Source organism: Mandrillus leucophaeus, unplaced genomic scaffold, assembly GCF_000951045.1.
Source record: "Mandrillus leucophaeus isolate KB7577 unplaced genomic scaffold, Mleu.le_1.0 Scaffold14, whole genome shotgun sequence".
Lineage (NCBI taxonomy): Eukaryota > Metazoa > Chordata > Mammalia > Primates > Cercopithecidae > Mandrillus > Mandrillus leucophaeus.
Genome location: NW_012101365.1, coordinates 11,000,344 through 11,017,142, shown reverse-complemented (window position 1 = coordinate 11,017,142; position 16,799 = coordinate 11,000,344). Strand labels below are relative to the sequence as shown.

General features: G+C 34.9%; 1 protein-coding gene across 2 annotated transcripts in view; it reads right to left on the bottom strand.

Moving 5' to 3' along the window:
• The window catches only part of NFIA (nuclear factor I/A), a 621,436-nt gene that overhangs the window by 362,389 nt on the left and 242,248 nt on the right, over positions 1 to 16,799 (bottom strand). For both annotated transcript variants that reach the window (XM_011973872.1, XM_011973873.1), the window contains exon 2: positions 11,861 to 12,392. In XM_011973872.1, coding sequence (XP_011829262.1) covers positions 11,861 to 12,392 — 532 coding nt within the window. The remainder of the gene's footprint in view (positions 1 to 11,860; positions 12,393 to 16,799) is intronic.

Sequence of the window (16,799 nt, the reverse complement as noted above, 5' to 3'; positions counted from 1 at the left end):
CACAGGCTATTAGTTGAAAGAACCCTAATTTAAAAACATTAAACGCTCTAAAATTTTGATTTCTGAGGAAATTATATCTGAGATAGCACTGACTTGTTTTAAGTTATTTTCTCTGGTTTTGCATCTCTGGAATCTATCACAGTGCCTAAGAAGTGCTGGAAACCAATCTACTGAACTGAACTGCCAATCACATAGTAGAGCTTGTCAATAAAGGTAACCAAAACAGATCTTCTATGCCACCACCACCCAAAGAGCATCCGCCCTGATGGAAATGATAACGGTCTACAACTGCTCTCCAACTCACACAAGAAGTTCCCGTCTCCATAGCTCCCGGGATGCATGGACTTAAGAATCCTCAAATGTAAAAATGAAAGTTTGGGCCTTAAGGTTTCCTTCAAGGTAGGAAGCTGAAACTAAAACCAAAAAAGAAAAAGCTCTAGCTTCTCACTACTTTTTCAACTACTTTCTAAACAGAGAAAACAATGGCTTTCAGAGTGTTTATGTATTTGCAGAGAATATTTTTCACTCCATCCATCAATTCAGAAGCAAAGCTTCAAGTCTAACATACTGGGGAACATCTTAGAAAAAAAACAGGCCATAGAAGGGTCTGACCTAGTTACTAATCCTAACCACTTATTAACCATACAACCCTGGACAAGTTACTCAGCCTCTCTGGCTGCTTCCTTACTGGCATAAAGGGAACCATAAAAGCTCCCTTACCTAAAATTTGAAGTTTATATGAAGGGCTAATTTAAAAACGCATAAGAAAAGGTAATTTAAATATTGTAGTTTTAGGGCAAAAGTCTGGAGTCTAAGGGAGTTGGCTTAAATGCTGGCTTTGCCACTTACTGTTGGTGTAGCCTCAAGTGAGATGCTCTCTGAACGTCTATTTCCCAAATAACAGGAGTAAGCCACGGCAAAGGTCATCTACAATCTCTACTTCCTCAACACCACCTAACATGAAAAATTCTCCAAAACTTGGAAAAGTCAAAGGACCAAAAAAATCAGAAAACATGCAAAACCAAAGAAACTCATATCCACAATTTAGAAAATCCAACAAAGCAAATCCTAAGAAATGGTACCCAGATAGGCAACCTCCTTGAATTACCAAAAGCGTTTAAAGAGCTGGTAATCGAAAGCTCTATCACGAAGCAAAATGAATAGTTAAAGCTGCTCTGTCCTGAGTTTTACACTGGGTGACTTGGTAGTAAAAAGCCCAAAAATATGATCTATGTTCCTCTCCAATCTGTCTGTTTCCCTCCAATTCTGATGTCTCAAAACACAGCTTCCCTTATTCATCATCCCCACCCTACTCCAGCACCTCCAAGATTCAACTGCACATAAAGTAAAAAGCTATGCATAATCAGTCTTTATACAGCCAAACTGAAAATGTCTTTCTTTGAAGAATTACAAAGCTTTCTGTCTGAAACCTCTGACCTTTCTAGAGAAATCAGAGTTACTGTAGTTTAAAAATGTAGGTGGCAAAAGTACAAAGGATTACATTTATCCATTTTGCATGTCTGTCGTCTTTTCTGGGGCCAGGGGCAAATATCTTTAGAACAATTAGTTCTTCAACCATAACATTTCGGACTGCAATATCCTCATTCTCCAAAGAACTGTATGTGTATATATACACACACACACACACATATATATATGGTTACACAGATATAGAACTATGTGTATTATTATATACCCTTGATCCAATGAGATGGCACTTTTTTGTTAATTGTTGTTCCCATTTTATTTTACTGAAACTCTAAAATATATTAATTTTAAAACCTTCTTTAAACATAAGATTTTTGTCTGTACTTAGTAAGCTAAGAAATCAATAAAAGTTCATTTAAATATTTTTTTAAACTGTAGTTACTGATTGAATGTGGCGAAAGGAGAGACTTCTAAAAGTATGTTAAGAAAAGAATTCTTAATAAAAGTCCTTGTCACATATTAAGAGGCCATACAATAAAAGTACTGCAATGACTATCTTTCCCTGACAGGAATGCACAACAATAGTTACGCTGTTGAACAGCATCGTTACAAAGACTTCATTCTCAGAAGTTACTTGAAACTACTCTCCAAAAGAGAACCTCTACCATTTAAAAGAAGAGGGGGAGGAAAGCCAACTAAATGAATCCATCAGAAACTTCAGTAACTTAGTAATTTTTGTATGGTGTGCATCCATCCAAAAAAATCTTGTCATAGTCATACAAAGATGCAAAATTTCTTATGCAAATAAGCTTTTGCCAAGTTCTTATCTAGAATCTTTGCTTCATTTCAAACACTGGTAACCCACTTATAGTTAGTTCTCAATTACCTAATGTTGAAAATACGTTCTCTCAGGTACACAGTTTTCCATCAGCAACATTTTAATGTGTAATACTATTTATGAGTTACATTCAGCATAAAAGATATTTACAATTGTCATTGCTAGTCTGCTATTATATGTGAGCCTGCACAGCTCTGTTTAACAGTATGCAACAGGGGTTTACATGCAGATACACAATATCTTAATTACTTATTCTATAGTAAGCTCTTTAAGCATCTCCATCCCTCATTCATTTGGAATGTTAAAAAATGCCACGAAGAAGGGCTTGATGTCATCTCAACACTGAGAGCCATCTGTCTATGGCCCTCCTTTGACTTTACTCCTTCTGCAGCCAACATTTTCACAAAAGTTGATGAGAATTTGTCAACCTAAGGACTTGTCATGTCAGCTCCTTTGAAAGGCAATGGAATATTTGAAAGTGACAATGATGGGACCCTGTATGTACAATATTCATTTTATGTAGGAGTTTAAAATTAAATAACTAATCCCTTTAAGATTAAACTACACAGAATTCTAAGTGCATTCGACAGGAAAAAAGGAGAGAGGCAAGCACATATCAACGCAAAAGAGATGGTTCTGAATTTCTGATATTAAGTAATATGTCTCTAAATTTGAAAATTAAATGAAGATTGATAATGTAACACTACAGTTTCTATTACCCGCTGACAAACACCTTTCCCTACTAAAAATTACTACTCAGATCAAGCTATCTGACTCACCACAGATACATCTTCTCCAACAGCATGAATGTAATGTACTACCCAATCACTGGCTGGCAAAATTACAAAAGGAAATAAAATCAACCAAACCATAGCAACAAAGACAGCCTGAAAATGGCAGCTGCTACACAGACATTCATACAAATTTTTAAATAGTACAGTATTTTTTAAATGTTTTAATTTCGCCTCACTTTTTTTAACCTGTAGAGCACTGCAGCAATAGCCATTTAAAAATTTATATGAATACACATGCTCTGAGAACTGTCTATGTCTGGAAACTCACAAGTTATTCGGGACCACCATAAGCACTTACCAGAGACATAAAAATACATACAGTATGGAACTGGATACAGCTGACAATGGGATATGAGTCCTATTTTTTTTTTAACCAATTTAATCACTTTTCTTCACATGCCTCACAATCAGTTTTCCCTTTCTAGCATAACTGATGCTACACAACCCTAACTTTAAGATTCATTAATATTTCTTAAAAAGAAAGTTATTTTATTTTCTTTGCTGTAAGTTCAGTTCAGCAGCTTATTTTTAAATTAAACCTTAAAAGAATATGTATAATGAATTAATATAGTATAAATTATACTTATTAGTCTTTTTCTATTTACAATTATAACAATTACATTGAGTGAGGCTTTGAGTTTTTGCACTGAAGTCATTAAGAACTAATCTTGTCGCCGGGTGCGGTGGTTCATGCCTGTAATCCTAGCACTTTGAGAAGCTGAGGTGGGAGGATCACGAGGTCAGTTCGAGACCAGCCTAACCAACATGGTGAAACCCCATCTCCACTAAACATACAAAAATTGGCTGGGCGTGGTGGCGGGAGCCTGTAATCTCAGCTACTCAGGAGGCTGAGGCAGGAGAATCTCTTGAATCCAGGAGGCAGAGGTTGCAGTGAGCCGAGATCGTGCCATTGCACTCCAGCCTGGGTGACAGAGCAAGACTCCACTTCAAAAAAAAAAAAAAAGAACTAATCTTGACTAAGTTTAAAGAGTTAGAAACAAACCTCATGGCTGGGCAAGGTGGCTCACACCTGTAATCCCCACACTTTGGTAGGTTTAGGTGGGTGGAACACCTGAGGTCAGGAGTTCGAGACCAGCCTGACCAACATGGAGAAACCCCATCTCCACTAAAAATATAAAATTAGCTGGGTGTGGGGGCTCATGCCTATAATTGCAGCTACTCAGGAGGCTGAAACAGGAGAATCGTTTGAACCCGGGAGGCAGAGACTGTGGTGAGCCAAAATCGCACCATTGCACTCCAGCCTGGGCAACAAGGGCTAAACTCCATCTCAAAAAAAAAAAAAAAAAAAAAAAAAAAAAAAAAAAAAAAACTCACTAATTTAAGGGCATGAAAATGAAACATATCCATCTTTAATTTTTTTCCTATTTTAATTTTTTAATTTTAAACTAATAAAATTCCATTCTTTTTCCAAACATGATTTTTGCTTTATTTTAAATAAACACACAGCCATAACAAAAGGATTTTTTCAGAGCAAAGTGAATTTTACAATTTAAAATCTAATCATTAGGGGAAGTTAGAAAATATATATATATATTTCTCTCTCTGTAAATATATATATGTAATGCACAGGGGAAATTAGAAATATATATTATGTCTTGTGCATATAAAACTATGTACAAAAATCTGCATAGTAAAAATTACATGCAATTTAGTTTATTAAAATAATGCTTAGTTTAATACACAAAGCTTTCCCAAAGTATCTAGAACCAATTAGTTTAACTTTGTCTTAACAACAAAAAATCTTAAACCTGTGTCATAATGCTTCTATTCACTAAATTTCAACATTATAAAAACAAGAAAGAACAAATCATTCCAGATTTTGACCCTAACACTGACTAGGGTAACATCATTTCTCTCTCTATCAAGTGGGGCCTCATTCTGTGGCTCACATCTGAAATTTACATTGAAATATCTCCACAGGAAAGGTTTGGATTTTGCCTTTTTATTTTCCCTTTGATTCAAGACAGGTGTGTGATACCATTAAAATGACATCCAACCCTAAACAATAAGATATAAAGAAGGATATAAAATGAATTTGAATTGTTGAAGAGCGTAAGATTTGAAATCAGAAGACCTGGGTTTGAATCTTGCTCTAGACATGTAACCTGGCCACTCTGAAGATTCTATCCTCATCCGTTCAAATAGAGAGTGCATTACTAATTCATAATGCTGCTATGAAAGAGACAGCAAGCTACAATATATGACTATGACAAACCTTACTCAGTGCCTGCTGCAGAACAGACATTCAATAAAAGTTATTTCCCTTCCTTCCTTCCATCTCCTTTTCTCTACTCCCAATTGATCTAGGTCCAAAATATCTACCACTAGGGAAGTATTTGAAAGACATGAAAAGAAGTAAGTTTAAAGTTCTCAAAGAACATTACAGTTATTCCACTTCAATCTCTAGTTATCATAATTATTCTCATCATTTCTTGTTTTAGGGTTAGCAACATTTTAAAGAAGACCAAGATTTGCCAAAATATATAACACAAATGAACTTCTTTTTCTCAGTCTTATCTTATTTAGCTTGTTTTACAAACAGAAAAGCAAAAATATCTTCTGCTTCAGAGTTGCCGCAACTTGTCACTTGTTGGACTTATTTCTTCACTTCATAAGCCATGTTTATTTAACTAGAACACTAATGGGAGGACTAATTCCATTAGATAAAATATGCTTTACGCTGTGGAATTATAACAAAACATGATGAATTGTTTTCTAATATTTTGGGGAAAATCTAAGGAAAAAAGTCATTTCTGTCTAAGCAGCAACTAGAGGATTCTGTTAAGTTCAGGAACACAAAAGTTTGGATCAATAATAATGAGTATCTTACAGTTGCCTACTGGGAAAGAGCCAAAAACTTGACAATATTCTGAACTGCCACCTTAGAAAGCAAAACAGTAAAAAGAATAAACATCTCCATGCTCCTTTTCTGATCTGTAAGTGTGCAATGATGTCTCTAACTGGACTCCTAAATTCTAAAAAGAATTTTTACAAAACTTTTTCCTAAAAACTCCCAAAGCCCCAAAGAGCGTCTTAGTCTGAAAAAAGCTGTGCAAAAAATTGTGGGAAGACAAATTATAAAATTCTCTACTTGATAGCTCACTGCTCAAGATCGCTTTACAGTCATTACTTAAACCAAAATACTTTTACGGTATCTCCATTTGTGATTCAGTTCAGGGTTTTATGTTTCTCTTTAACAAAGCATACGAGTTCATTCATTTTCTTCCTCCTCCACCTGACTTCTTCCTTCCCTTACTCAAACCCCATGGATTTACAATTTATAATATATTTAAAAGCAAGCTCTAACCCTTAAATAACCATGGGAAAATTATTACTAAAATGGTAACAAATCAGTGTTTAGCACATTCACTGAACTCAATCTGCATTTTACGTTTTTTCGTCTAGTCTAATCCTCAAAATTGGTTTCAAAAATCTATATTGACATTTGTGAGCAATTAGAATTGTTGCTGCTTCTGTGCAAGATTTAAAATGCCGACAGGCTGTTCAGTGTCCTCTGGAAGCAGCTTGAGGCCTTAACCAAATGAAACACCCAGTCCTACTGTGTACAGCAGTGACCACAACAAAGGCTGTGGTTTCTCCCACACTAGCCTTAAATAGGTTTAAATTAATGCTATTCATCACTGGGTGGAAAAGAAGACAAGGAAAATCCAAGCCAGCAGCACTGGGAAATTTTCTTACCAACACACTCTACCTCTTAGCCATAAATGAACTGACTTCCATTCAAAGGTTTACTCCAGAACAACTATTTCTCCCTATTCCTGTACACCCTCTGCCTTAGAACTACCATCTTTTTCATTGCATTCTAGAAAAAGGATTTTGTTCTCTAGGTAAAGGATATTGCTACTATCCTCAAGTTACACAGAAAATACTCAAAGATGTAAAAGCAATATTTATCTCAAATTTGTTGACTGCTACCGCTATCTTTTTTGATTAAAAGATAAATTAAAATTTCTAAAAATATGCCGTATGTCAATAATTTACAATAGCTCAATCAGCCACAAAATCCACCTTGAGCTTAGAACTAGAGTTTGATAGGGTGATCCTTACTCTCCTAATTTAAATATCACTGTACATTAGTTTTACTCCTTCTTTTTGCAAACACACCTTATTAATAATTACAAATCACAGAAACTAACTGCACAACTTTCTACTAGGGAGTTAAGTTACTGAAGAAATTTAGTTACAAAAATGTATAGTCCTGGATTTGAGTGTAAACACACATACGTGTACCTGCTAACAGAATATATTGAATATATTTTAGACATGCAATGTTGCCTCAAACTAATGTAGGAAGTTACCTAAAAATTAAGAAATTATCATAATTAATTTGGCATAAAGTTATAAACTGTAACAATCTAATGTGATTTATTTATAAAAATTACAATATTCTATATGCACTGAAAACCTTATCTGTATAATTACACTGTATTTAAAACACTAGCATTTCAAAAAAGAAATCATTCCCATTGCTCAAACAGCACTCCGTGCAGCCTGGATGTGCACACACATGCACACGAAGCACACACACGCCCCTACACAGACACTCCTAATCTTACACCTGCTCTGAAGCAGTAGGAAGTGAATTCTCAATCTGTCAACATGACCATCTGGTCTATCTGCATATCACGGCTTTCTCTATTACTATATGAAGGAATGGCAATCACGAAGCCAAAATAAAACTAAAATGCACCTGAATGGGAGTAGCTCTCCTTTGGCTGAAATGGAATAATATGAGGTATAACAGAGCAAAAGTAACAAGAATCTAAATAATTTGAAATGAGCATTCATGTCAGCATAATTAAGTGAACAATATGGTACAGGTAATGTGGTAATGAGTAATACTGCTGAGTAGGTTTATAGGACAGGTACCAGGCCTCCGAGACACTGAAACAGCTCCTTCAGTGACTGAAAGGATCTTTGCTATTCCTGATCCAAGCAAAATTAAGTAAAGATAATAACGGGGATAGTATGGAAGCAATCAGTAACCACTGCACTAAAAGATTACCATGCAAAAGTGTTCTCTTTCTACCTTAAAACTAACAAGTACTCATACTGCTGCCATTAGGACAATAGCAACTCACTTTGTCACTGGCTAATTAACAATTAAAGCAATTACCTGACAAATTGTGGTCACTTATTAGTCTTTCAAACTGAATTTTAAGACTGCTAAAAATACTTCTAATGTTAGAAAATTCCTCATCTGCAAAAAGTGAAGATGGCTCACTGTGAGTTAGCTTTTAGGCCTAATGTCACTTGAAAATTAGCAAAGGCCTTAGTTGAATTAAACATAAATTTATTTGTTTAATTTTAGATTTTAAATGTCCCCATACAGCGGCCTCCGAGCTTTTATTCTACCCCATACCAGGTAATAATATGAAATATAAATTGTGAAACTGTCAGTCTGTGGCCTAAATATAGAAACCTACCTCTATCCAAGAAATGAGTCCTTAAAGAGTATAACCTTTTACAAAATCTAACTAATTTGACTGACAATCTTTCTAGAATCTGATTACATTACCAGAAGTTATACAGAAGTGGTTAAAAAAAAAAACAACAAAAAAAAACTCTCCAGAAACTTCTCGGTTGAGTGCCTACTAATGAACAAAGGTTAACTTTATCTAAAAGGTCAAATGCCTGGTGGCTAAGGTTATGACCTTAACAACTTAAATTGTGACCTTGCCACGTGCCGGGTATATTGTAGATTCTGATACAGATCATCTGGTAAAGACTGGTCATAAATTAGCTTTACTGTTACACACTCACAAAGAAAACCATTTGCTACAACACCATAATATCTCCAAGTTGTCATATGATACATGGGAAGGACAACTCAAATTGAGACCAAATTAAGGGCATAAAATGGTTTTGTTCTTTTAACAAGATGAAATTCTCAGGTTTATGAAATTACTCCAATTTCATTACATTTGTTACTGTTTACCAGCCACAAAATTCACAGTTCTAATGCCACTGGATTTAGACAGAAAAAACTGGAATGTAGTTTACGTATTACATTTTAGTATTAGCATCTCAATGAGTCTTAGAATAAATCACCTCTGCTTTAAAAAAAAAAAAAAAAGATTGATTCCGCATTTGCTTCTAGTATTCACATGCATGTTCTGAGATTTCAACTTCCTACCAAGGAAAGGTGGACGCATAAAGCAAGAATTATTACACAAAAATTTCAGAAGGAAAAGAAGATCTAATTTCTGTGACTAGGGGGGAAAAAAGGCATTCTGGAAAGGAAAAAAAAATACAACATTTTAAAAGAAAGAGTGAGAAAAAATGCATTATAGGTGAAAAGGCCACAATGGTTTTGGCATGTATCTTGAAGCACGTTTCAGAGTCTCTGCCTCCTGCCAATACTGGCAAGTTCTCAAAACTTTTAAGGAGGTAAAAACATTGTTTAGTGTTTACAAATCTTCAGTATTATAACAGATGCTTGTCAAATCAGTTGTATGTAACTTGACCGATCTACCTCATATTTGTATTGGCAGCTTCCCTTCCACAAATAACAGGTCTCTAAATCTCTTAAATCAAATTTGAAATATTTTCACACAAAAGACCCTTAATATTTTCTTTTACAATCTTCCTGTTGCGCGCACAGAGAAGCAGCCATTACTGCGGTCCCGTGAAAACCAATGGCCAAACATTTGGCTGGCATTCAGGCATAACAAGGGATTCTGGGATACATCAGAAAAACCAAACCGAAGGGTAGTCTGATCTATGCTGCTGTCAATAAATCTTTCATAAGCAATAAGGATGCTAACTCTCCTAAGTAACCTTCTAAATGTCGTTTTACCAACATAACCCCTTCAGGCACTGCAACAACCAACAACTGTGTTAGTTCAAGGATTGGGAGCAATAGCACAGTAACAAACCAACGACGAAAAAGAATGCATGTAATGGGAACAGCGAAAAGATTGCATTTCTTTAAATACAGAGAAACGTGTAAGTCGAAAACTTAGAATGGACACTGCTTACGCCGACAAAAACTTCACAGGTATTTCATTTTGATGTTATCTTATATGGAAGCACACATCATGATCTGCATCACCTGTTGGCACTTTCAAGTTTCGATGCTGGTCAATTTATTCAGGATAATTTATAGGTTATATTTTTCTAAATATCTAAAAGGTAAAAGCAAGATTTTAAAGAGTGCTCCTTGAAAGCACCTGTAACGCCTATACTTTTTTTGCGTTTTGCTGTACTTTTTTATGCAGGTACATTTTTTTAAATTTTAACTTTGCTTTTTCAGTAAACAAAACAAATGAACAACACTAGGGTTAAGAGTGGGTTAAAAAAAGGGCTACTTATTCCTGTTTAGAGGTCACTTGAGAGGTGCTGACTTTTCATTCTTGCTACCCAGAATTGGCTAAAGCAAAAGGCAATTCTTATAATTAAGTATACATTTTCAAAAACCCAAATATTTGAAACACTTACAGCTCACATCCTCTAAAATACTCATCTATCCCCTGCCAACAGAATGCAAATGATGATGTGACATGCTTGCAAAGCTAATTTTTCCAGTTTCTTATGTAAGGGCAGATGGATAACAAAAGTTCTCTTTCTAAAACATATATTGAGAAAAATAATAGAGAACAGGCTATCAGATGACTTCTTTAAAAACTCACTAACATTTTTAGAACTAAAAATGTTTTGAAGAAAAGTGCAGTGTTTTTATAGGTAACATCTCTCCTTTGTAAAAAAAAAAAAAAAAAAAAAAAAAAAAAAAAAAAAAACCATAAATATTTGAACCCCAAAACAACCTACTGGTAGGATTCCACAACCCACTTTCTTCCATCTGGCTCAAGTAACTGCCATGAAGGTAATCTAGCAAGACCGATATGTACATATATAAAGTCAACAAGTTACACAAGACCTGAGCATTCACATAGCACAATGAGCCTTTTGTCTAAAACAAGACGAAAGGAACAAAGTAAAAACGCATTATTTTATCCAGTCCTCAATAGTTTCATCCTGTGTGCTATTCTAAATACTGAAACATGCACAGGTAAGACAGGCCTTGAAAAAAAAATTTTTTTAATTTTATAATAAATCAAAGCAACTCACTACATCAATTATCAATTGCAATTTTTCAATGTGCTCATGCACTATACAGGTTGGTTATTTTTAATATTAACCTCTCCATCAATTACTGAAAGAGCTGGTTTGTTTCCCTTAGCTATCTGAGACAACACTAAGAATTCCAAAATACAAAGCTACTAAGTCTGCGTATTAATGTGATTATTTTTCCTTCCTAAATGATCAGCAATTTGATAGTAATCTTACCTCCAACTTCTTAATTGGCAAGGGGTTCAAGAGGCCTCAGTAGGTTAAAAACACTCCCAGCAGAAAACCAACTAAAAATATTGCCTCAATACCAAAATAAATGCTTTTAAACTAGATCATTTGCCAGTTAAAATATACGCTTTATTAAAAGGGTTTTCACGAGGCTTCACTCACCCCCTCATCAAAAAATGTGATTTAAACACATCACATATCTGATTACCAACGCCTCTGAAAACACTACTTACCAAAAGAGCTGAACTTAGTGAGAATTCGCTCAAAGCTATGCTTTCCCACCTGAATGAAGGTGGCACCTCAGACTTTGGTTTCTCAATCTTTGAAACCATACTGGCTTCATGTATGCATGTGGCCTGCAACTTGGGGAGCTCAGGAAGGATCCGGCATAACGCGGAGGCCATCAGGAAAGAAACACACACAAGAAAGTGGAAGGAATTCTCACCATCGCACTTACCTGCTGCATGCACAAAGTATGCCAAATATAAATCGAGTTCCTTAACAGAAACCCCTATGTGATGGGGTTGGACACAGAGCCCTGGATTAGAGCATTGTGGGGACTTTACAAGGCGCTCGCCATCAGTACTTTCCAGCGGAATACCTTTAAACAAAATCACCATAACAAGGTCCAACCTCCAGACTTTATCTGCCTGGCGGAGGCAGTCAATTCTTCGCATCTTGCCTTTCTGGTCTGGGTTGGAAAGAACACAACATGGAGGTTTTTTCCCTGTAACTGTAAGAACAAAATCCTCTCGATATTCGGGTCGGATATCTTTCCGTAACTTTGCCAGAAGTCGAGATGCCCACTTCTGCTTGACCTCTGGTTTTTCACTTAGCAATTCATCCTTCACGGCTCTCTCTTCTTCTTTTGACATACGCTTTTCATGTTTTTTGAAGTATTTTCGTTTTCGGGCCTGCAGGTTGAACCATGTGTAGGCAAAGGCTCGGACGTGGGGCAGAAGTGCTTCGATGAAAGGATGAAATTCATCCTAGGAAAATGAACAAAAACAAAAATATAAGTAGAATGAAAACAAAAGAAAACAACTTTTCTTCAGCGGGTCACCTTAAGAAAGAAATTCCTCATTTCACTTGAAATTTGATTAGAGCATTCTGTTACCAAAATCATACATAGGATCCTATGGGAAGTCTGGGAAGGTGGGAGAGAAAACTATCAGTATCATTTCTTATGATCGGAAATTTAAAAAATTGCTAAAAATTAAAAAACTGTTTTAATATGTTCACGAGGGTACACCAGCTGCTACTGTCGGGCCTAGCTCCCCATCCTTTAGATAGTAAGTGAAGTTTATCTAAATGCTTATAACAATGTATAATCTTAACCCTATTTCAAGGAAGGCATATCTAATTTTGTCCCAGCCTTGACCTCACCACTTGTAGTACAGCCAGGGCCCGGCCGCCAGATTGGCAAATCCTAAACATTTAGATGCCAGTCAATGTTTATGGAAGTCTAGGAGCAAAAATCATCTCTACAATCAATGAAAACAAAGGCTTTCCCTCTAAAAATATTGCACGTAGATTCTGATATACTTCCTACTCATTTTGCTACTCTCTAAATTCCCCCTTTTAAATATTATAATCACATATATTTTATTTTAGTCAAAAACCAGGAAAAATTTGGCAGGTTCGTATACAAAAGAAGGGATGAATTTGACATTTATTAGGCTAAAATAAAAGCTCTATGCCCAAGACATAATGGCTAATACTATGGGAATGAAACAAAAAGGGAGAAGAAAAAGAAAAAACAAAACAAAGAAAAGCGTACATGAATACATTTAATTTACTAATATGACTGTGAAATGCTTTCAGTAATAATCATGCCTAAAAAATAGATTATTTAATTTTTGCAAATACTATTTCAGGACTTTTCTCATAGGGAAACAGAACCTGGTATTTTCAATATTTACAAGATGCCAGGAAAACCCTCATAGATGCCTCTTAAAATTGAAAAAAAAAATTGAGTTTCAAATATTTAAATGTTTCTTCCTGTTTTGCTTAAAATGTTTGATCCTTATACATGACATTTTCTTAGGAAGTATAAATATATTTTTAAAAAAATTAAACAGTAACCTCCACAAAGCTTTCGGAGTACATCTAACTTTTGATTAACTAATCCACACTGTTACATAACTTCTCTCTGCCACATAACCCCCCTCTCCAAAACATAGATTACCTTCAAATAAATGAGGATTAGAAACCAAAGAGAGATTCGATGACTTTTTGCTAAACGGTGTAGGACAAATATTATAAAACGCATTCTTTCTCAGTTTGTTATATCTAACTAAATATATACTTTCAAGGCACAAGTAGCAGTAATGTCCAGAATATTATTATTAACGCAATTACTACATTTTTAAATGTTCAAATGTGAACTGATAAGGTGAAATTGGTAAAATATTTAATAATCGTGTTGTTTAAAAATTTAGCAAATTATAATCATTTAAACACTCTATATGACTCAGTTTTTAAAAGTAAGTATATAGTAATATAATACGTAATAAATCACTTCAATAACTGACTTTTTTCCCTCTCTGCACAAATTTCAGGCTCTATGTTTCAAGTTTAGCTTTCAAAACTGCTCTTTTTCAATAAAAGAATCCAAAAGAGAAGTAGTCAGCTTTCATAACACGTGTGCATTCTTTAAGTAGAGAGAGAATAGAAAAAAATACAGGAATGATTATTCTTTGCCATAAACCATTAACATTTTTAAAATTTCTGATGTTTGAGAATATCTCTTATTCTCACACGTTAGGTGAGAGGCATGGGGGGTAAGTCACAGTTTATCTGCAAAGGTATATGCCAAACCACAAAGCATCTAAACATGACTAAATTCTGAGCTCATCCTTGAAATGCTCTAAAATACATAAATTTTAGGTTTGAAACAGAACTTCACATTGACTGATTTTCTTATATATACAAGACATGCTAGGGACCAAGACTCCGTTGTATTATGCAAAAAACTCCTGGACTCTACCTTAAACTACAAAGTGAGCTTTCATCAAAAGGAGGATTTCATTTTAAAGTTTCATCCCCATTTTATAATGCAAAGGATAACTTAGCTCCAAACAATTCATATCTATGTCAAAACGCTATCTTATTTAAAAGTTTGATTAATGATAATAAGCATTTAAAATAAACATTTTAATATGGCATTTTAAGTGTTTGAAGATACTCCAAATATGCTTTTCAAAAAAACTGCAAACTGCATGCATTTGTGTTCAACAAGATTCTGTTTACCTGCCAACCAAATGCCCATATATCTCATCATAAAAATCCTTAAACAACTATGTCAACTAGTCATTAAGAATAACCTAAGTCCCTAATTTTGCATTAAAAGTATTTACAATGTATTACTCCCCAAAGGTTAAGAACCTGCCAGTGAAAGTCCACAATATTTTGTATAACTTTACTCATATGCACAATTAAAGTATTAATTTTTTCTAATGTATCTTTCTCAAGTCATAATTTAAAATATTCCAGAATATCAAAACTAAAGACTATCATTAGCTTGCAGGAAATGTCCAGGGACAGCATAAATGATTAGTTTAAAAAAAAAAAAAAGTAGTATGCCCTTATAATTCATGTTGCTGAACATATCGCTATAAGCTACGTACTATTTCATAACATTCAAGAGAAAAAAAAGAACATTTTACATATGTACTCAGTGAGAAAGTTATAGGCCACCAATAAAAACAAACCTGAAAACCTGTTTCAAAAGTGGTATTACTTTGAATCAGCATCTTAAACATTGATCTGTTTGAAAGTGAGCCAAGTTTAAGAACCACTGAATGCTGGTATTTCTGGAAACTACTTTTTTTAAAGGTTCACCTACAAATTTCTGCTGGGTTATCATTATATGGACAGTACCTGATTTGGTTATTATATGCCCATATTTGATTAAAATAAGATGTCTAGGTTTTTCTTGGTAAAGTTTTTTTAAATTGCCTACAAGTTAAATGGAGTTTATTATTTCATTTAGAGTACTTTTATCACTGTGCTTACTGCATTTTTTTTTAATAAGCAATAAACTACCGAAGTTTTTCTCCCTAAAACTGGCTCTAAAGCATTATAACTATTCCAGCAAGTTAAATTGTAAATAAATGTTTAAAAGAAGAACCCATAAAATATGAGTCCTCATTCGCTATTTATTGTACATTTTCTTTACAAACTGTTACACTAAATAAGCATTTCTCTTAGTGGTGTTTCCAGAAGAAGGCCTAGTGAATGCATCAATCAACGCTGCTAAATATGTAAGCCGGAAAAAAAAGAAAAAAGAAAAAAAAAACTTTCTTAATGTGATAATAGCTCATGAACCAAGAGAAGCCAACTTTGTTAAATACCTGACTGTGCTCTGGGCCTGCATGGATATACAGGTGCCCTCATAAATGCACCATTCCCAAATATAAATTTATCTTTTCAGAGCTCAATTGAGAAGACACTAATGTATCTGTTAGGGTCCTTTCCCTCTATTGCATCTCGCTGGTATTATCTACAAGTTCTGTGCGTTGCAAACTTCTGCCAGCTAGAACTTCAGCCTTCGAATCTCAGCATTTTCACTATAGTCCGTAATTCATTCAAATTATCTTACACTTTGCATCTTATCCATATGCAATTGTGAACCTTGCCAGAAGTGGTTGGAAAAGTTTCATTCCATACTTCCACAAGTTACTAAAATAGGCACTTTGGAAGTTTGTTAGTGAAGAAAAAAAAAAAAAAAAAAAACTTTTACAATAACTAAAAGTAACAGCTATCCATTATTAATGCAAGGCCTAAATCCCAAACAGACCATTTCAACATAAAAGATGCGTTTAAGAGTCTTCTGAGATCAAATACCCGGTATTATTACTGTTAGATATTGCAATAAGAAGGGATGTCATGTGGGAAATAAATCCAGAATCTAGAGAGCGAAAACTACTGATACTTTTTAGCCTTCCAGAAACTATTCCGGTTAAACCGTTATCTCCCACTAAATGAAGGCAAGAAGTGGTAGTTTTTTTTTTAAGGGAGAGATGAATAAACATTTTATGTGAAGCATATAACTTCATGTAGGTGATTAATGGTCAGATCGCAATGTACCAAAGCAATATGAAAGCTCACGCTTAAAAAAAAAAAAAAAAAAAAAAGCGCAAAACCACTTTGACTTCATGCCTTTTAGTCAAGGAAAACAAATAATATATTCAAAGGGGACCGGATTTGAAGTCTCAAAGCAGCAATATTTTGCCTGGGGGTGGGTAGACAAGGGAGGGATGGACAGGAGGGCACGGAAAGGAGAGGCGTTGGGGCGCGAGAGCCCCACGCTCTGAGTTGAGTCGGAGAGGAAAAGTTGCCCTAGTCCTGCGCGCGGAGCGGCCGGAGTCGCGCGGTGGCGGTGGTGGCGGTGG